Below are 21,592 nucleotides of genomic sequence, written 5' to 3'. Positions count from 1 at the left end.
TAAGACTGCCGACTGCTAGTGGCTCTACTAGGCATTGCTCCTACCTAGACAGAATCCTGCTCCACACTGATGAGGTTCAACACCCCGAAACAGCTGTCTGTGGATGGATACCTGGCCTTGGTCTTTCCCTTGACATTACATTGACTCATAGGGCCACTTTATATGGTGGTTTTCGTGGTTTCCTTACAGGAGCCACCCCTTGGCTGAGTCCTTCCCGAGAGATATCTGGCTAGTCCTGTGTTTTGAGACTCTTCAATGAGGCTCTACAAGCTCTTCTTTTGCAAATCCATCACTTACACATTTCTCTAAAAAAAAAAAAAAGAAATATTTGCAGTGTGATGCAGATTATAACAGATGCTCTGTGCATTTAAACACAGTGTTCCATGTAATTTTTAGTGCACTGTTGCAGACTGATTTTGTTCCTAGTCTGTTTTAGCTGGTTCTTTATTTCTTTATTTGCTGTTATTTGTCCCAGTTTGATCTTTTTTGCATTTGCTCCTGTCTGGTTAGGGCCGGCTTTGCAGATTAAGGTTCATTTGGAATAACTTCAGGGACAGTGAGGGTCAGCACTGTCTGGTGTTAGGGTCACTGTTCAGGGATAGATCTAGGGATGCATAGAATGCTAGGGCTTGTTTTATAGATCTGGATTTTCTTTAGGGATATTTTCAGGGACAGTGAGGGTCAGCGGTGTCTGGTGTTACAGTCACAGTTAAGGCCACTGTTAAAAGATAGAGCTAAGGATTCACAGAATCCTAGGGCTGGACTCTCTCTGGCACAGTGAGGGTCAGCAGTGTCACTGTTCAGGGATAGTTCTAGGGATGCATAGGGATAGGTTTGGTGTTAGGGTCACTGTTCAGGGATAGATCTAAGGATGTACAGGGATAGGTCTGGTGTTAGGGTCACTGTTCAGGGATAGATCTAGGGATGCACAGGGATAGGTCTGGTGTTAGGGTCACTGTTCAGGGATAAATGTAGGGAAGCACAGAGATTGGTCTGATGTTAAGGTCACTGTTCAGGAATAGATCTAGGGATGCACAGGGATAGGTCTGGTGTTAGGGTCACTGTTCAGGGATAAATCTAGGGAAGCACAGAGATTGGTCTGATGTTAAGGTCACTGTTCAGGAATAGATCTAGGGATGCACAGGAATAGGTCTGGTGTTATGGTCACTGTTCAGGGATAGATCTAGGGATGCACAGGGATAAGTCTGGTGTAAGGGTCATTGTTCAGGGATAGATCCAAGGATGCACAGGGATAGGTCTGGTGTTAGGGTCACTGTTCAGGAATAGATCTAGGGATTCCCAAAATTTTAGGGTCAATTTTCTATTTCGTTCCTGCTGCCATCTTTATTATTCATTCCATCATCCATCCCGTCATCTTTTCTGTTTCTTAGCAACTCCACAAGTGTGCTCAAGGCACGGTAAGGCACAACTGCATGGGAATACAGTAGATTACGTTTCATTGCATACATTTACACTTTTACATTACAGACCATAGTCTTCCTTAGTGGTTCCTGTATAACGCAGGCATCAGATTCGTATATTTGCATATAGAATAGAGATTGCATTCACATTAGCATTTGTCATGAATGAGACATTACATGAGGCCTCCCAGGCTGTGTGTGATGTACAGTAATGCCTCGCACACTATCATTTACCATCAGAGATTTGTTCCTGGTAGGCTCAGTAGGAGTCTATTTGCTGCTAAGTAGCCGCAATCAGAACACCTCTCCCCAGGCAGTGGATGGCTCGGATGCCAAGTGGCACGGTTCCCATCGGTGGAGCTTTTACAAACAGACTGACGTTTTATTTTCTTCCTTGTCATGTTTAGAGACTCCTGGAGTATGTAATACATCCTTTTTATGTATCTAATATTCTGTCTCCAAACAATTACAGATAAGCAGAATCTGTTTGTACAGTCTTATCATGCAGGAAGCCGGTGATTACACTCTTTATGACAATAGCTCAAGCGGACAAAGTGAATAGGAAGACTTCACTGGGAACCGAGAAAAATGGAAATAAGGGCTTGGAAACGGCACAATCCTTCATTTCAATTACAGCTTTTCTCAAAGACGCCTAACTGATCAGAAGACGCAATCTCATGTAATAGTGCAAGGAGTCAATTAGGAATGTTCTGTGTCTGGTAGATTGTTCTGCTACTGGACATAAGGACCGGATGTATGAATACATGTACTGTATACAGAGGTGGACGTACAGTCTGTGCAACATAGTCAGCTGTACAGGCGCCCAGAGGGGTGAAGGGGCCAAGAAAACATTGAAATGCAGACAATTGGTTCCACAAGCAAAAATAATGATTTTAGATTCTGAATAACATGTAGAACAGATGAAACAAACATTTAGAAATACCTGAATCTGTGATATTATAAGTTACTGTACAGTATAGCATCAGCATGTGGAGTATAATGTATAGTAAGTGCATAAACCTGAAAACACAGCAGCAGTTTGTAGATACAGGATGGAGCTGCAGATCCCTATAAAGCAGTAGCGTAGTACAACAGGCTAGAATAGAGAATGGGCTGCTGTCAGAGGTCTGTGTGGTCACATGACTGCAGTGGGGAAGGGGTGTGTGTTCAGCATGGACCAATCAGGAAGTGAGAATCACAGAGCTGTGCAGGAGGACAGTGACATAAACTTTTCTATACAGCAGTGTGAATGGCGGAGTGTAAGTGCAGGCACATTATAGAAGCAGTGTGTATAGCTGAGTGTAAGAGCAGGCACATTATAGCAGCAGTGTGTATAGCTGAGTGTAAGTGCAGGCAGATTATAGCAGGAATGGAGAGGATGGTAAACACAAGGGCTGACAGAGACTGCAGGGAGCATGAAGGAATGAGCAGGACATATGTGGGCACATACATGCAGCACTCTCTGTGCGGGGGGAGAGGGGTTACAGCTATGAAGAGATTACCTCCACAGTCCTGTCCCCTGATGCAAACCCCAGCCTTAGGTGGATCTGCTATGATTTGGAAGGTGAGGGAGACTTCCTGGGTCAGAGTACAGTAATGAAGACCACCTATGCAGACCATGCCCCTCCCCCATTCCACCCCCTGCCACTACAAACCAAATCAATGTTCCTAAACAAAGTTGCAATCATGAAAAACTGTGAGGTCTTCTTCCAAAGCGCTCTCAATCCAAGTCTGGCAGCCTTCAGTACAAGCTTTCATCGCTTTTCCCTTTCCTAGCCCACCTGGGATGTTGCCGTTAATTTTTTCACTGCCCTAGATGACCAGGGATGTTATCATTAAGAGTTTTTTTACATGGCCCCATATGGGCAAGCGATCCCTGATCAGTGAGATTGGCACTTGTTTGCAGCGCCTTCTGAAGGCACAGGTAATGAAGCGGCTGGACCGCACAATCACTGTATATATAAAGTCTGACATCATCTGTTTACACAGGAAGATGTGTGGCCGATAACAATATATTTTAAAGCAATCCAAAAGGCACGATCAGCCCAGGTATTTTCCCTCTTGTCTCTGCCACTTTTACATAGGCCGATGTTTCTAGAAACGCTTGCCGATAATCAGCCCGTGTAAAGGAGGCTTAACTCAGTCACTGTCCTGGACCACCAGGGATGTTATTAACTCTGTCACTATCCCAAATCACAAGGTATACAACCACAACCCTCTCTACTACCTTGGACTACCAGGGATGTTACCCATGTGAAGTTAAGACTAAGACTATTATTTAATTAAAATATTGAAGATGTAAGTTACAGATATGTTGGCTGTAAGGGGCCGAAATGTGTTGTTTTTGCCCTAGGCCCTCAGTTGTCTTTGTGAGCTCCTGCATATATATATATATATATATATATATATATATATATATATATATATATGCCAGTGCAATACAATTTATGCTATTTATGGTAGCTGCCTATCCTTTTAGCCATCATTTAATATACATACAGATTCTAAAAGCTGAACACGGATAATGAAGGGGTCCTACACTTTGGACAATTCTAATTTGCTAGGAGGATCCCTTGTTAATAAACTGATCACAAGCTATCGTCCTACTGAAACCCCCAGCGATCAGCTGTAATCTCTAGAGGAACCAAGCTATAATAAAAATAAACTAGTTTGCTTAGATTTGAGTTTCAGAGTTTTTCACGGACATCACAGATGTGACATCAGTGACGTTCATGAAAAACATGGATCCCATAGACTTCTGTTTTCTAATCATGATCCGCACTAGGACATGTCCTATATTTCAATAAGCAGATTGTGGATCCATGATAAAGCGGACTGTGTGATAAGCACCATAGAAAACAATGGGCGATATGATGGACATCTTTATGTGTGAATAAGGCCTTAGGGCTGTATCAAACTTCTTCAGCCATAATCAAACAACAAGAGTTCGAAATTGGACAAACCTGAACATGCTCAAAGTTCACTCAGCTCTAGTTATTGAGAAACAGTGCTCATACATGTGTGTGGTTGTGCCTGGTACTGCAGTCCATGACTATGTCTAGTATGACAATCTTTGTTTTATCCTAGTATCTCCTAGGATTGATATAGCCCCACTGTTCTTTATAGATATAGCCCCACTGTTCTTCATAGGATATAGCCCCACTGTTCCTTATAGGATATAGCCCCACTGTTCTTTATAGATATAGCCCCACTGTTCTTCATAGGATATAGCCCCACTGTTCCTTATAGGATATAGCCCCACTGTTCTTCATAGGATATAGCCCCACTGTTCCTTATAGGATATAGCCCCACTGTTCTTCATAAGATATAGCCCCACTGTTCCTTATAGGATATAGCCCCACTGTTCTTCATAGGATATAGCCCCACTGTTCCTTATAGGATATAGCCCCACTGTTCTTCATAGGATATAGCCCCACTGTTCCTTATAGGATATAGCCCCACTGTTCTTCATAGGATATAGCCCCACTGTTCCTTATAGGATATAGCCCCACTGTTCCTTATAGGATATAGCCCCACTGTTCCTTATAGGATATAGCCCCACTGTTCCTTATAGGATATAGCCCCACTGTTCTTCATAGGATATAGCCCCACTGTTCCTTATAGGATATAGCCCCACTGTTCTTCATAGGATATAGCCCCACTGTTCCTTATAGGATATAGCCCCACTGTTCTTCATAGGATATAGCCCCACTGTTCCTTATAGGATATAGCCCCACTGTTCCTTATAGGATATAGCCCCACTGTTCCTTATAGGATATAGCCCCACTGTTCTTCATAGGATATAGCCCCACTGTTCCTTATAGGATATAGCCCCACTGTTCTTTATAGATATAGCCCCACTGTTCTTCATAGGATATAGCCCCACTGTTCCTTATAGGATATAGCCCCACTGTTCTTCATAGGATATAGCCCCACTGTTCCTTATAGGATATAGCCCCACTGTTCTTCATAAGATATAGCCCCACTGTTCCTTATAGGATATAGCCCCACTGTTCTTCATAGGATATAGCCCCACTGTTCCTTATAGGATATAGCCCCACTGTTCTTCATAGGATATAGCCCCACTGTTCCTTATAGGATATAGCCCCACTGTTCTTCATAGGATATAGCCCCACTGTTCCTTATAGGATATAGCCCCACTGTTCCTTATAGGATATAGCCCCACTGTTCTTCATAGGATATAGCCCCACTGTTCCTTATAGGATATAGCCCCACTGTTCTTCATAGGATATAGCCCCACTGTTCCTTATAGGATATAGCCCCACTGTTCCTTATAGGATATAGCCCCACTGTTCTTTATAGGATATAGCCCCACTGTTCTTTATAGGATATAGCCCCACTGTTCCTTATAGGATATAGCCCCACTGTTCCTTATAGGATATAGCCCCACTGTTCCTTATAGGATATAGCCCCACTGTTCCTTATAAGATATAGCCCCACTGTTCCTTATAGGATATAGCCCCACTGTTCCTTATAAGATATAGCCCCACTGTTCCTTATAGGATATAGCCCCACTGTTCTTTATAGGATATAGCCCCACTGTTCCTTATAGGATATAGCCCCACTGTTCCTTATAGGATATAGCCCCACTGTTCCTTATAGGATATAGCCCCAATGTTCCTTATAAGATATAGCCCCACTGTTCCTTATAGGATATAGCCCCAATGTTCCTTATAGGATATAGCCCCACTGTTCCTTATAGGATATAGCCCCACTGTTCCTTATAGGATATAGCCCCACTGTTCTTCATAGGATATAGCCCCACTGTTCCTTATAGGATATAGCCCCACTGTTCCTTATAGGATATAGCCCCACTGTTCTTTATAGGATATAGCCCCACTGTTCTTTATAGGATATAGCCCCACTGTTCTTTGTAGGATATAGCCCCACTGTTCCTTATAGGATATAGCCCCACTGTTCCTTATAGGATATAGCCCCACTGTTCCTTATAGGATATAGCCCCACTGTTCCTTATAAGATATAGCCCCACTGTTCCTTATAGGATATAGCCCCAATGTTCCTTATAGGATATAGCCCCACTGTTCCTTATAGGATATAGCCCCACTGTTCCTTATAGGATATAGCCCCAATCTATAAATGTGCAGAATGTATAATTTACTGGTATAAGGCAAGAGCTCAGCTCCTGCAGCTTCTTTACACTTCTTTACACCCCTGGAAGTTCCTGATGACTTTAATATTCTTGTATTTCACAGAAGGGGGTCCATTATATCACATATAACACGGAGGAGAACATCCCACTTTCTGCACTTACACAATGCAATTGCCATTGTGATGGGGGGGGAATGGTTGCGTTCTTTGGCTCAGCAGTATAATTCCCATCTTTTACATAAATGATAAGCCCAGCCTGATGGCAGGAATGGAGATTGCCGGCAGCAGTATCCGCGGTCTCTGCGCGGCTGCTTGTACTTGTGGTTTTGGTACCTGTTTTGCTGATTGCTCGCCTGGAGAGCTGAACACGTTAAACAACTGTTCAGAGCGGCTCACGCAATGCATTAAATGGCAGCGCTACATTACTGCTCGACTCAATGAGCTCGCCGATCTGTAAATGGGAGCTGGAGACTATTTACTGTAACACCCTCCTGTACCGTCTGATTGTTCTGCTAATGGTACCGCCGCAAGATGGAGGTTCAGGCTCAGGTTAGAAAGATTTAGTCACAAACTCACATTCACTGGAAAAACCTGCCTGTTTTCTTCCTAAAACAGTGCCACACCTGGACAAAGACTGTGTGTGGGATGGCAGCTTAATATCGAGGATTAGAAATATATAGCTGCTTTTTTCCAAGAGCTGCACCACCCCTGTCCTCAGGTTGTGTGTGGTATTACAACTCAGTTTCATTCCTTTCAATGGAACTGAGCTGCAAAACCCACATTCAAACTGAGGGCAAGAGTGGCGCTGTTCTTGGAAGAAAGCAACTATGGTCTTCTAACCCCTTTAAGGTTGGGTTCAGCCTAGTGTTATACAAAATTATTTTTGCATCCAAGTTGTGGTCTGACCGCAGGTTTGATGACCAAAAGTTAGACTGGGACTTGCAGCCGTAATAAAGATACAAACATTTATCTGAATTACACTCAGCGTAAGGGTCCTTTTAGACACACAGATTTTTGCGGCCTCAGGTGCCACAGACGAGCACTTATTAGAGAGATCGGCGGCTGTCTGCATTGTCTTTATACAGCAAAATAACGGCCAGGCTGCACAAATGATCCATGTAACGTTTGTGCAGCCTTGGAAACTTAAAGCACGGAAATACTGTACATATATGTATTCTGTCAGTTCCCATATCACACAGCAGTACGTACTTACCGCTGCTACTGTGATCCAGCATCCTGTTCCTCCGGCTCTCCTGTCTAGCCGCCTTGTCTTTAGGCCCCACATCCTCCAGAATGATTGACAGACAGATGAGTGTTTCATGTAAGCCTACATATTTGTATTGCAATTGGAGAAAAAAAAATTTTTGCAATTGGAAACAAAATTCAAATCAACTGGCGTCAGAAAGTTATATAGATTTGTAATTTACTTCCACTTAAAAATCTCAAGCTTTCTAGTACTCATCAGCTGCTGTATGCCCTGCAGGAAGTGGTGTATTCTTTCCAGTCTGACACCGTGCTCTCTGCTGCCACCTTTGTCTGTGACAGGAACTGTGCAGAGCAGGAGAGGGTTTCTATGGGGATTTGCTGCTGCTCTGGACAGTTCTTGACATGGACAGAGGTGGCAGCAGAGAGCACTGTGTCAGACTGGAAGGAATACACCACTTCCTGCAGGTCATACTGCAGCTGATAAGTACTGGAAGACTTGAGAATTTTAAATAAAAGTAAATTACAAATCTATAAAGCTTTCTAAAACCATTTGATTTCAAATATTTTTTTGCGGGAGTACCCCTTTAAGTATTATCAGGGTTCTGACATGTAAATACCCCTTTGAATACCTTGTTACTGTGGCATGTGGGTGCTCTCCCTTTAAGTTATGACCCTGTATACCATGATGTAATCTTTCTAATAGGGACACCCAGTTACTGTATTCCCTTGGACCAATGTTTCCACCCTCTAAGTATCCAGGATACAGTTAAGGACAATTGAATTTCATGGTGTTTCCATATAAAATTGCAGTAAATGGAGGTTACACTTTGATTGCTCTCTTAGTATGTTTACTCTAACAAGGTTTCTATAACTTAATTTTGCTTCCAGGGATCGTATATACCCAGCCCTCCGAAGAAGCCGCTGCCAGCAGACCCCCTGAATAAGAGTACCCGGTCAGATGGCGCCTCCAGCTCGGTGTATGTACATCAGGCAGCCGTGCCTCAGATCACTCCAGTGAGGTATGTTATATACACAGCAGCCGCTCTGTCACTGCATGGGTTAAGTCTGGCAGAAGAAGGAATAAGGTTTTATTCTGTGCACCTCTCAGTTCTGTAAAGTTGAGCGCTGCAGGCGGCAGAGGAACTGGACTGGAAATGAGTTGGATCAGGAACAGTTCTGACTTGTCGTTGCCTGAAGCTCTTACAACAAAGCCTGAAATATCATCAGTGACGGCGGCCGGTCCAGGGAAGGTGGATGTGTACAGGTGAAAGGGCAGCCGCCAAATGTCACCGCTCACACTACCTACTCCAATCGTGTTTAGTAACAGGGAAAGAAAATAGGAAGAGATTTGTACTGAATTGATGTCACGCCACAGGGAGACCGGGGGGACAAAGGACAAAGGGCTGAGGGGCGAGCAACACAAAGCAACTAATACTAGGAACTGAGGGACGTATAGAGATCCACACAGGTGTAAGGTATAGCTTTATATAAGATAGACAGGAGATGATAGATAGATAGATAGATAGATAGATAGATAGATAGATAGATAGATAGATAGATAGATAGATAGATAGATAGATAGATAGATAGATAGAGAGATAGATAGATAGATAGATAGATAGATAGATAGATAGATAGATAGATAGATAGATAGATAGATAGAGAGATAGATAGATAGATAGATAGATAGATAGATAGATAGATAGATAGATAGATAGATAGATAGATAGATAGATAGATTTTTACATCACACTTTGCTTTCGTCAAAGAATCCTCCTTTTGCAGCAATTCCAGCATTGCACACCTTTGGCATTCTAGCTATTAATCTGTTGAGGTAAGCTGGAGAAATTGCACCCCACGCTTCTAGAAGCAGCTCCCACAAGTTGGATTGGTTGGATGGGCACTTCTGGTGTACCATACGGTCAAGCTGCTCCCACAACAGCTCAATGGGGTTCAGATCTGGTGACTGCACTGGCCACTCCATTACCTATGATAGAATACCAGCTGCTGCTTCTGCTGTACATAGTTCTTGCACAATTTGGAGGTGTGTTTAGGGTCATTGTCCTGTTGTAGGATGAAATTGGCTCCAACCAAGCGCTGTCCACTGGGTATGGCATGGCGTTGCAGAGTGATAGCCTTCCTTATTCAGAATCCCTTTTACCCTGTACAAATCTCCCACCTTACCAGCACCAAAGCAACCCCAGACCATCACATTACCTCCACCATGCTTACCAGATGGCATCAGGAATTCTTCCAGCAACCTGTTTGTGCTGTCCTCTGAAGGGAGTAGTACACACTGTTGTAGGAAATCTTCAATTTCTTAGCAATTTCTCGCATGGAATAGCCTTCATTTCTAAGAACAAGAATAGACTGTCAAGTTTCAGATGAAAGTTCTCTTTTTCTGGCCATTTTGAGTGTTTAATTGACCCCACAAATGTGATGCTCCAGAAACACAATCTGCTCAAAGGAAGGTCAGTTTTGTAGCTTCTGTAACGAGCTAGACTGTTTCCAGATGTGTGAACATGATTGCACAAGGGTTTTCTAATCATCAATTAGCCTTCTGAGCCAATGAGCAAACACATTGTACCATTAGAACACTGGAGTGATAGTTGCTGGAAATGGGCCTCTATACACCTATGTAGATATTGCACCAAAAACCAGACATTTGCAGCTAGAATAGTCATTTACCACATTAGCAATGTATAGAGTGTATTGGTTTAAAGTTAGGACTAGTTTAAAGTTATCTTCATTGAAAAGTACAGTGCTTTTCCTTCAAAAATAAGGACATTTCAATGTGACCCCAAACTTTTGAATGGTAGTGTAGGTAGGTAGGTAGGTAGATAGATAGATAGATAGATAGATAGATAGATAGATAGATAGATAGATAGATAGATAGATAGATAGATACTGTAGATAGATAGATAGATAGATAGATAGATAGATAGATAGATAGATAGATAGATAGATAGGAGATAGATAGATAGATACTGTAGATAGATAGATAGATACTGTAGATAGATAGATAGATAGATAGATAGATAGAGAGATAGATAGAGAGGGAGATAGATAGATACATGATAGATAGATAGAATCCCCAAAAATCTGCAGCACTCACAGCTGTGAGTGCTGTGGATTTTGTTGATAATACAGTACACACCTTGGCCCGGTGTGACCTCTAGCACCCACCCTCTTGCCGAGGACTTTTTTTAACTAGATAGATAGAAGATACAAGGATAATAGTGTGGACAGTATTTGCTCCTACTAACACCAGGCCACATCCACATATCATACATATAGCTTTGCTGTAATCTACATATATTACTTTGTAAACACATGGCATTACTTATCTTATACTGGTATTCTGGTACAATGTATCATTCCCAATAAGGGCCGCATTGTAGATTCTACAGCTCCTTTTTAGTGGTGACCCCTGCTGGTTCAGCGTCTGTATGCTCTGATGATTTCACAATCATCCACAAGGCACTGTAAAGAAGTCCAAGATGTAAAAAAAAAAAACAAAAAAAAAAACAATCCCTGAATGTTACTTAAGAGAAAGCATTACAACTCTTAAGGTGTACTTCTGCCGCACAAGTATCAGCCTGGCGAATTCTGAATGCAGCTCTGGATTTGAATGAAGAATATGTGGAATGAATGTTTAGCAAATGTATAGTAAAGGAAAAATAAAGAGTGTTTATTAGAGATGAGCGAACCGGGTTCGGGTTCGAGTCGATCCGAACCCCAACGTTCGGCATTTGATTAGCTGGGGCTGCTGAACTTGGATAAAGCTCTAAGGTTGTCTGGAAAACATGGATACAGCTAATGACTATATCCATGATTTCCACATAGCCTTAGGGCTTTATCCAACTTCAGCAGCCACCGCTAATCAAATGCCGAAAGTTCGGGTTCGGATGGACTCAAGCATGCTCCAGGTTCGCTCATCTCTAGTTTTTATGTATAATTGTGGACAGGCAGGTGGTAAAAAAAATAAAATCTATACTTACCTTTCTTGCTTCCCTGTCACTAAATTTCACTGATCACAATGCACAACACTTCCAAGGTCGGCATGAGGATAGTCCACACAGCCAATCGGTGGTCACGGCATTGTCCCATCTCAGCCACTGATTGGATGAACAGGCAATTAATTCCTTGGGCTGACCCCAACTCTAGAAGTTCTGCTCAGGGGGGGTCCGTGAAAATGGTGGCAGTTGGGGAGCGAGGTAGGGGGTATATATGCGCCGGGCCACTCCGCTGAGAGTAGTAGTAGGTGGTAGTACTGGGTAGCAACCCGGGTAGCCGCTTGCCTGATGTTATGTCATGGTTTTGGCACGAGGGATAGCAGCTAACCAGCGGGGACCTGACCATGAGGAGGCCGAGCAATTCTTTGTTGCCCTTAGTCAGGGCACCAATAATTAAACCAATGCCAGGGTTCAGAAACAACGGTAGTTGTGCATTTATTGAAACGGTGGTAACTAGTGGCAACAGTCTCTCCGGATGCAACCGGGAATAAGGCAGACTTGGATAAGGCAGAGTAATGGGTGATGCTGCAATAGGCTGTGATGGTAGCGTTACTTGGAATAAGGAAAGTGAATAATGATAGTAATAGTACTGGGGTTATGATACTGGGCGGAATGGAGTTGAGACGAATACTTGCTTTTGATGATGAGAGAGATGATGAAAGTAGTCAATGAAGACGGCACCCAGATCTTTAGTGGAGATGAGGATCTTGAAGGACTTGAGGACAGGAAACCAGGTCCCGACTGGACCGGAGCACCTCTGGTAATGCTGGAGCAGCAGAGCACACATGTCCCTCTCCTGACAGTGGAGAGAGGACACACACACACACACGGCCTGTCTCCTTGAAGGTAGAAGACAGGAATCAGGAACAACAGAGCAACACACCCTTCTCCCCTAAAGGTGGAGAGAAGACTGGGGTAGGACAGGAAGTCACATGGTATCCCCAGCCAAAGCTGGACGGCTATTGGAGTTACCATGGCAGCAGGGGCAATCACGTGACATCAAGCCTTTGCATCATCACACCATTAGGCATATTGGACTGAATATACATGAGAAATACCATACTTGAACACTGGGGGGGGACATAATACCATTAGGCACTGATAACTGAATATGCATGAGAAATAAATGAAATAACAGACCTGAATACTGAGAGTGGTGACACAATACACACAGTTTGCAGTGGACCATAGCCTTCCAGAACAGAACTGGCTATAATAAAGGTGCAGAGATAAAGTGACAAATAAATACTCTGTTCGGGGACACTGCATATATATATATCTATATCATAAAAATCAAAGTCTGTCTGTCTGTCTGTCTGTCTGTCCTTCTGTCTGTCTGTCTGTCTGTCTGTCCTCTATAGACTTCCAAACGCCTGAACCGTTTGACCCCAAATTTGGCACACAGATACATTGGGTGCCCGGGAAGGTTATTGCGACGGTCCCGTCCCCGCCAGATGTACAGGAGGGGAGGGGGAGGGGAAAGAGAGGCGCCTCATAGAGATGAATGGGAAAATCTCCTCACTGCAAACACAGGTGATATAATTAGCTGCAGCAGACATGGCAGTTGGAGCCTTAGCAACCAATAGGATTACTGCTTTCATTTTCACAGGGAGCAATGGTTGCTAGGGAAGCTGCCTCACAACATCCACAGTAATAACTGGTAGACCCCCTACTCCATCTATACAGTATATGTATATACAGGACCCCCTACTCCATCTATACACTACATGTATATACAGGACCCCCTACTCCATCTATACAGGACATGTATATACAGGACCCCCTACTCCATCTATGCAGTACATGTATATACAGGACCCCCTACTCCATCTATACAGTACATGTATATACAGGGCCCCCTACTCCAACTATACAGTACATGTATATACAGGACCCCCTACTCCATCTATACAGTACATGTATATACAGGACCCCCTACTCCATCTATACAGTACATGTATATACAGGACCCCCTACTCCATCTATACAGTACATATATATACAGGACCCCCTACTCCATCCATACAGTACATGTATATACAGGGCCCCCTACTCCATCTATACAGTACATGTATATACAGGACCCCCTACTCCATCTATACAGCACATGTATATACAGGGCCCCCTACTCCATCTATACAGAACATGTATATACAGGACCCCCTACTCCATCTATACAGCACATGTATATACAGGGCCCCCTACTCCATCTATACAGAACATGTATATACAGGACCCCCTACTCCATCTATACAGAACATGTATATACAGGACCCCCTACTCCATCTATACAGTACATGTATATACAGGACCCCCTACTCCATCCATACAGTACATGTATATACAGGGCACAACAGATATACCAAACTGTGACTGGGTAACACTGCTACACCAGACCTGACCAATACCGCCATACTGTGCTGGATAACACTGTCATACCAGACCTGACCAATACCGCCATACTGTGACTGGATAACACTGCCAGACCTGACCATTACCGCCATACTGTGACTGGATAACACCGCCACACCAGACCTGACCAATACCGCCATACTGTGACTGGATAACACTGCCACACCAGACCTGACCAATACCGCCATACTGTGACTGGATAACACTGCCACACCAGACCTGACCAATACCGCCATACTGTGACTGGATAACACTGCCACACCAGACCTGACCAATACCACCATACTGTGACTGGATAACACTGCCACACCAGACCTGACCAATACCGCCATACTGTGACTGGATAACACTGTCATATAAGACCTGACCAATACCGCCATACTGTGACTGGATAACACTGCCATACCAGACCTGACCAATACCGGCAAACTGTGACTGGGTAACACCGCCACACCAGTCCTGACCAATACCACCATACTGTGACTGGATAACACCATCATATCAGACCTGACCGATACTGCCATACTGTGACTGGATAACACTGCTATACCAGACCTGACCAATACCACCATACCGTGACTGGATAACACCGCCACACCAGACCTGACCAATACCGCCATACTGTGACTGGATAACACCCCCATACCAGACATGACCAATACCGACACTCTGTGACTGAATAACACTGCCATACGGGTAAATACAACCCTGCAGGTATACAGGACACTACAGGTATACAGGACCCCAAAACTATATACTACAAGTGCACGGGACCTCCACAAAACTATATACTACAGGTATACAGGACCCCAAACTTTACACTACAGGTATACAGGACCCCAAACTTTACACTACAGGTATACAGGACCTCCACCAACTATATACTTCAGGTATACAGGACCCCAAAACTATACACTACAGGTATACAGGACCTACACCAACTCTATAATACAGGTATACAGCACCTTCACCAACTCTATACTACAAGTATACAGGACCCCAAATATACTATAGGTATACAGGAACTCTACCAGCTATATACTACAGGTATATCGGACCCCAAACTATACACTACAGGTATACAGGACCTCCACCAACTCTATACTATAGTTATACAGGACCCTCAAACTATTTACTACAGGTATACAGGACCCCCGAACTATATACTACAGGTATACAAGACCTCCACCAATTATACACTACAGGTATCCAGGACCCTCAAACTATAAACTACAGGTATACAAGACCTTCACCAACTATACATTACAGGTATACAGCACCAACTATATACTACAGGTATACAGGACCCCCGAACTATACAGTATAGGTATACAGGACCTTCACCAACTGTACACTGCAGGTATACAGGACCTCCCTCAACTATACACTATAGGTATACAGCCCCCCCAACTATGCACTACAGATATGCGAGACCCCTAAAAACTATACATTGTGGGTATACAGAACCCCTCCAACTATGCACTACAGGTATACACTAATTCCACTGATTAACTCAGATGAAACAATACCTTTAGCTTGGCCTCCTGGGCACCTTAGAACAAATCTAATTAACACACTGACACTTTATACCCGGGCAGCGTCGGGTACATTTTCTAGTATATATATATATATATATATATATATATATATATCTTTAGTAGTGGTATTGCTAAAGAGGCCTAAGAACTGTGAAGATCTAAGTCTATGCCCCTACACAGGTTCTCAACACCCTGAAGGGTGTCAGTATCTCTCCAAAGGCTCCATAGCAGCCGTATTGTCTACCATTATGGTACTGTTGCCCTTGAGAACAGCCATGAGTCAGACCATCCAGTGTGCCTTGATAATGGCCACATATGTGCATGCGATTAAGTAGATTTGCCATATACAAGTATATATATATATGATGAGCTCTATTCATCACCATTAAAAGCGGCTGCGGTAATGACGGAAGAGAAGATAGAAGGCGCTTTCCTTCTGGTCAGAGAAGCCCCGCTCTCCCAGTCCATTCATTACTGTCCTTCTCCATGCACAAGTGCTCTGTGTTCACGAGCTACATCAGAGGGAACAAACAAACTTAAAAGACTGCAACCCAGTTCAGATTCATTGCTTTATGAGGATCCCCGGGCTGTTAGATTTATTACACTGTGTGGTCTTTGCACTGTGGAGGCTGTTTATTCAGCAATACAAACAGCATTCCCACCGCTGCACTACTACACCTACAATGAATTAAAGACAAGAGAAAAATTCATTATCTTTCCGATAAAAATAAAAAAAAATAACATGTACAGAAAAGGCTGTTTGCAAAGCGGTAAAGGAGTGAGCCGATGTGTGGCGAACCGGAAATACACGAGGCGCTTCACATTTTCTGGATGGGCGAACTGCTGAACTGCGTCAGAATGGAGGAACTTCAGCCATGTTCACACTTGGCGGAGTAGCTGCCAATGTGATCTATGGATCAACGTAATACACCTGCAGCACTTTACAGTTTTCAAGACAATATCCATGGAATAAGCATGCTTCTTGCCAAAAATTAGCAGATTTTACACTTTGAAACATGTTATCTCAAGATTAGAACTTATCCCTAGCATACAGGATAACTAGCCTGTTTCCCCAAAAATAAGACATCCCCTGAAAATATAGACTAGTATTACTCTATGTAACATGCTATCCCTGGCTAGTGCTCAGCCTGTTTTTGGGGTTGTGGTTGTTCCCCCTGTTAAGATATGATAGACTCATTCACTTAATAGACCCAGCAAGCATAATTGAAAAATGGCTGAAAATTGCAGTTGTATTTCCAGCTGTTTTTTAGCACTCATATGGCCCAAAATTTTGTGTGTGAACAAAACCTTATTCTGTTTTCTATCACTGTTTGTCCTCCATTTGGGGACCCCTCCCTATGTTATGGTTCCAGACCCAGGTCAGGAGGCTTAGTTCAATAGTTCACCATCTTTATTGTACTCTGACAGTATTTTACTTTCTTTGGTTGAAAATGTAATAAAAACAACTACAATAAAAAAAAACAAAAAACGGTGCCAACAGTTCTGATGAGATCACGTGACCTTAAAGTGTCTCCCACTAAACGTGAGCTCTAGAATTAGAGGAGCAAATCTCCGCACGGAGTCGGAAATACATTCTGAAAATGGCCACGACAATGGTAAAGATGATAATGGACATTATTTTCCATCATTTGCAGAGATATCGGTTCACTAATTTTCATAACCAGAAGGACGGGGAAGTTATTTACCAATAAAGCTTGATACAGCATGTAAATTCTTATTATGGCCTCATAATCTCCTCATCAGCAGCATAACGGCTAATATTTCCAGATGGTAAATCACCCCCTCGATCTTTCCTAACACAACTCAGACCAGATGAAACTCCACCATGTTCAGATCTGCTGACAACAATGACAACGTCGCTGTGACGGTACAACGACTGTGCCCGAAAAGGCAACAACTGTGCAGCATTTACCTTATGTCTGTAATATACCAGAGCTACCACTGACCGGGCATCTCCGATCCCGCTGCATCCTACAGCAGGGTACAAAACACTCCAAGCAATGTCTTTCGGGGAGATGATAGACGGCCAGCATTGTTTTACACAACTCCTTGTGCACCAGTCTCTTACTACATATCTTCTTTTTCAGATACAGATGGGTGTGAACCTTCCCTTAATGGGAAGGATTTTGCTCTGTCATCTCTGGTACATTGTTCTTCTTTGAATTTAACAGAACAAGGAAGGGGAATCCCAGAACAGTGGGAGAGAAGTATGCATGTGATTTTTCTATGTTTTATGTTACTTTAACTTAGAAAAACATGGCTGCCTTCTTCCATAAATAGCTCCAAATGTGTGCACAGGTTATCGGTTCCATTTAAGTGAATGGGCCCAAGCTGGAATACGCCATACAACCTAAGGCCATGTTCCTGGCTAGGTCACAGAACGGCCAGTGTTACTGAAGATCATCCCGACCGGTACTGCAGTACTGGCCGGATCATCTTGATTTCTCGTCAATTCGGATGCGGGCACAATGCAAGACAAAATGGATGCGGGACACGATGGAGCGTGTGTCTTGTGTGAACCGACATGTCTCTGCTGCAGCTATTCAATGAATAGTGGCCGCAGAAAACTGACATGTCAGTTTTTCGTGCGCTCAGATGGAGTCCCAGCCGGAGTGTATAGTATGTGTATACGCTACGGCCGGGATTTCACTAATTCAAGTACAACAGTGATTTATGCTAAACATACGTTGTGTGAACATGGTCTACAGAAGACTAGAATACAGAAGTACAAAATTTTGCTGTCTCATAAAAAAAAAATTGAATAACTGTGCTAACATATGACCACTAGAGATGAATGCAACTGGAGTATGTGTGAGCCAGATCGCTCGTCATTTGATTACCGGTGGCTGAAGAAGCTGGATGCAGCCCTAGCAAGTACTGGAAAATATGGCCTATGGCCTGAGGCTATATCCATGTTTTCCAGGACTCCCTAGGACTGAATCCAACTTCTTTAGGCACCAGTAATCAAATGCTGAACGATTAGACATGAGGATGCTCCAGTTGTGCTCATATCTAGTGGCAACCACTACATTTTTAAAGGAGACTTGAGACCTCTGTTCTCAAGATCACTGGGGGTCCCAGAAGTTGGCTCCACCAGATCTTACACTCTTCTTCATTTCTGCAGATAAGGTATAATAGTTATTGGTGGCATTTCCCTAAACGAGTGAAAGTTGAGGAGGATGGATGCTGGAGGGCCCCCAACACTACAACTCTATGTGCCGTCCATATACTCTGCCTCTTCTACTAAATACAGACTTGAAGGGGGTGAATAATTTTGCATTCATTTTTTGTTAAAAAACGTGAGCTAGTCTATGAAGGTAAATACTTTGCATAGAGCCGGGATGGAGAACCTTCAGCCCTCCAACTATTGCAAAACAATTCCTATCACGCCGGGACATCCAAAGCCAAAGTTTTGGTTTCAGGATGAGAATTATAGTTTTCCAACGACTGGAGGGCCATTGGTTCCCCATCCCTAGTTTAAGGCCTGTCTGTAATATCTTGCTTGTATAGAGCCTGTGTATTATAGCATACATCTGTAAGCTATATGGGTGACTTATTGCCCCATATAATGGACTGTTCTGTTTGGTTTCAGAGTCGCTCCAAAGGTGCCGCCCCATCGACCCATCTTCAAGCCTGCCCATCTGAAGTGAGGAGCTGCGGCCCCATGTGACGTTTGCACTACGCTCCGACACCGGTTGGAGTCTGTTTACTGAGTCGACCGAACTTTATTAATTTCCTAAAAACTGTAAAAGACGTATACTACAAAGGACTGAGCTGTCGCCCTTGGTGCTATGCTGTATGTACTTGCTCAGGTACTTGTAAATTATTAATTTATGTGGAATATTTAGTACAGTGCAGTGCATTGCGCTAGGTATATTTAACCAAAGATGACTTTCCAAAGAAGGGAAATATTTTTATAACGTCTAATACACTTGAAGTATCATACGATTTTCTAGTATACTGTATGGAAGGAGGTCTCCGTCCACACGTATGCATCAATAAGCACACTCATAACTGGAGGTTTTATCTGTAAAATCTGCACTCTTTTTTTAGCATCTATTTACAGCCAGCATTTAGTCAATAAAGCATTTGGTAGAGACATGTATATTGCTGTATGTTACGATATATCAACGCTCTGTAAGTCTATTGAATATACTATAAGGCCAGCTGTGGAGCTATACGTTCTATAAGCTGGTATGGTGCTACGGCAGTGAATGTACCTGCAAAATCTGCACTGACCAATGGCGGAGGTTTATTTGGTATTGGGAGTATATCCAGCCTGACAGTGAATGTCAACCTTCGTATAACCACCCCTTCCTAATAATGGGGAGCTTTGCTTTAACGGGAATCTCTCAGCAAGTATTAGGCAATCCTAAGAGGTCAGGGTATAGAGGTGCTGCATTTATTTATGTGTGGACACTCTGGCGTTATTAAGTAATTTGAACTTTTGTTAATATGTAAATGAGGCACCATTTGGTGCCCTGGGGGTGGTCCTTTAGCCCCCATTGCACTGATCTTTAAGAATACTGATGAATATTCAGCTGGTGGTCTGCAGTGTCGTCACTCTAGGCTGCTGTTCATAATAGTAGTGTGCAGGAGATAGCGGGCAATGAGGGCTAAAGGACCGCCCCCAGGGCACTAAACTCCCTCATTTACATATTTACAAAAGTTTCTCAATATTATAGCCGCACACAGACATAATAAAGGTGCATGCAACCTCCCTTTACGCTCCCTATTAAAATCTATCAGCAGGATAGGGTTCCTTTAAGAAGTTGTATAACTATTAATTTAATAACCAAATGCATCCATAATAAGATTTTTAAAAAATTGAGTCTTCATTGGCAATATTCTATCTCATATAGTTCCTATGCATCCCTATTAGAGGTGTGCAAGTCTACGGTAAGAAAAGGGAGTTCTGCTTTCTAGGAGATCCAGTTCCCTAAAAAAAGCAGGTATGGAATTAGACCACCTAGAAAACAGGAGCACTTCTTCAAGGCTAAAGAAAGTCACAGTCCCATCATCAGATTCAGGTTTTCTGATATGTATTTGTCTAAATGGTGACAGACTACACATAAACTTAGTTCCCTCTAGAAAAAAAAAACCAAAAAAAAAAACATGACTGCAGGATCAGACTACGTGCAGGATTTATTTGTAGTCTGTAGTCATGGAGACCCATACATCCACATAGGAGCTGTATTCCCATAATGGTAAAAAATTTGCAAAGTTGATTTTTTTCAAAAAAGATTGCAAATGGCCCTTAGATGAGCTGTGCATTAAATAAGCCTGCTGTCCATGTGATGGTTTACAATGGCCAAACTATGACAAACAAAGGTGCTATATACATGGGTTACTGTATATCTAGGTTTACATATGACACCAATAATACTAAGTCAGTAGACGTTATACCTATTAAATTGGAGATAATGTTTACAGTGGTTAACATGGGCACACAATGCATCAGGGGATGCCCCCCATGGTGCTAATATCACACAATGCTCAGAACAAAACTCAAGGAGACTTGTATAGAAATAAGTGCAGGCAGTGTAAGAGCTGGATGTGCCACCTGGATGTCAAATCTCATCTAATCCTAAGCACGGTTGTCAAATTTGACTTTGATCCTCGTACCTTCACTTAGCGGGATCTTAGCTTGTAATTGTATGCGGTTAGCATAATGCACCAGGTACATATGTAAATAATAAAACTTCAGCAAAGACATCCAGGTGGCAGCTGTCGCTGAAACGCCTTACAAGCATCAATTTCATCTAAGATCCAGTCTCTTCTCTTGAAATAAATGTGAATTATTTTGCTGTCTTTTACATCTATAATGCACAAAATATTAATATGCCCA

The 21,592-nt window shown here is 42.9% G+C and overlaps 1 protein-coding gene across 4 annotated transcripts in view; it reads left to right on the top strand.

The window, feature by feature from the left end:
* ADAM12 (ADAM metallopeptidase domain 12) overlaps nucleotides 1–20,205 on the top strand; it is a 395,681-nt gene extending 375,476 nt beyond the window's left edge. For 3 of the 4 annotated variants that reach the window (XM_069980034.1, XM_069980038.1, XM_069980037.1), the window contains 2 exons: nucleotides 8,646–8,776; nucleotides 19,337–20,205. In XM_069980034.1, the coding sequence (XP_069836135.1) occupies nucleotides 8,646–8,776; nucleotides 19,337–19,394 (189 nt within the window). In that variant the 3' untranslated portion in view covers nucleotides 19,395–20,205. The remainder of the gene's footprint in view (nucleotides 1–8,645; nucleotides 8,777–19,336) is intronic. The other variant, XM_069980036.1, reaches the window with a different exon arrangement.
* The last annotated feature ends 1,387 nt before the right edge of the window (nucleotides 20,206–21,592 follow it).

Source organism: Dendropsophus ebraccatus, chromosome 8 (assembly GCF_027789765.1).
Source record: "Dendropsophus ebraccatus isolate aDenEbr1 chromosome 8, aDenEbr1.pat, whole genome shotgun sequence".
Taxonomy (NCBI): Eukaryota; Metazoa; Chordata; class Amphibia; order Anura; family Hylidae; genus Dendropsophus; species Dendropsophus ebraccatus.
The sequence above is the reverse complement of the archived record's forward strand: the minus strand, read 5'-3'. Positions and strand labels throughout refer to the sequence as shown.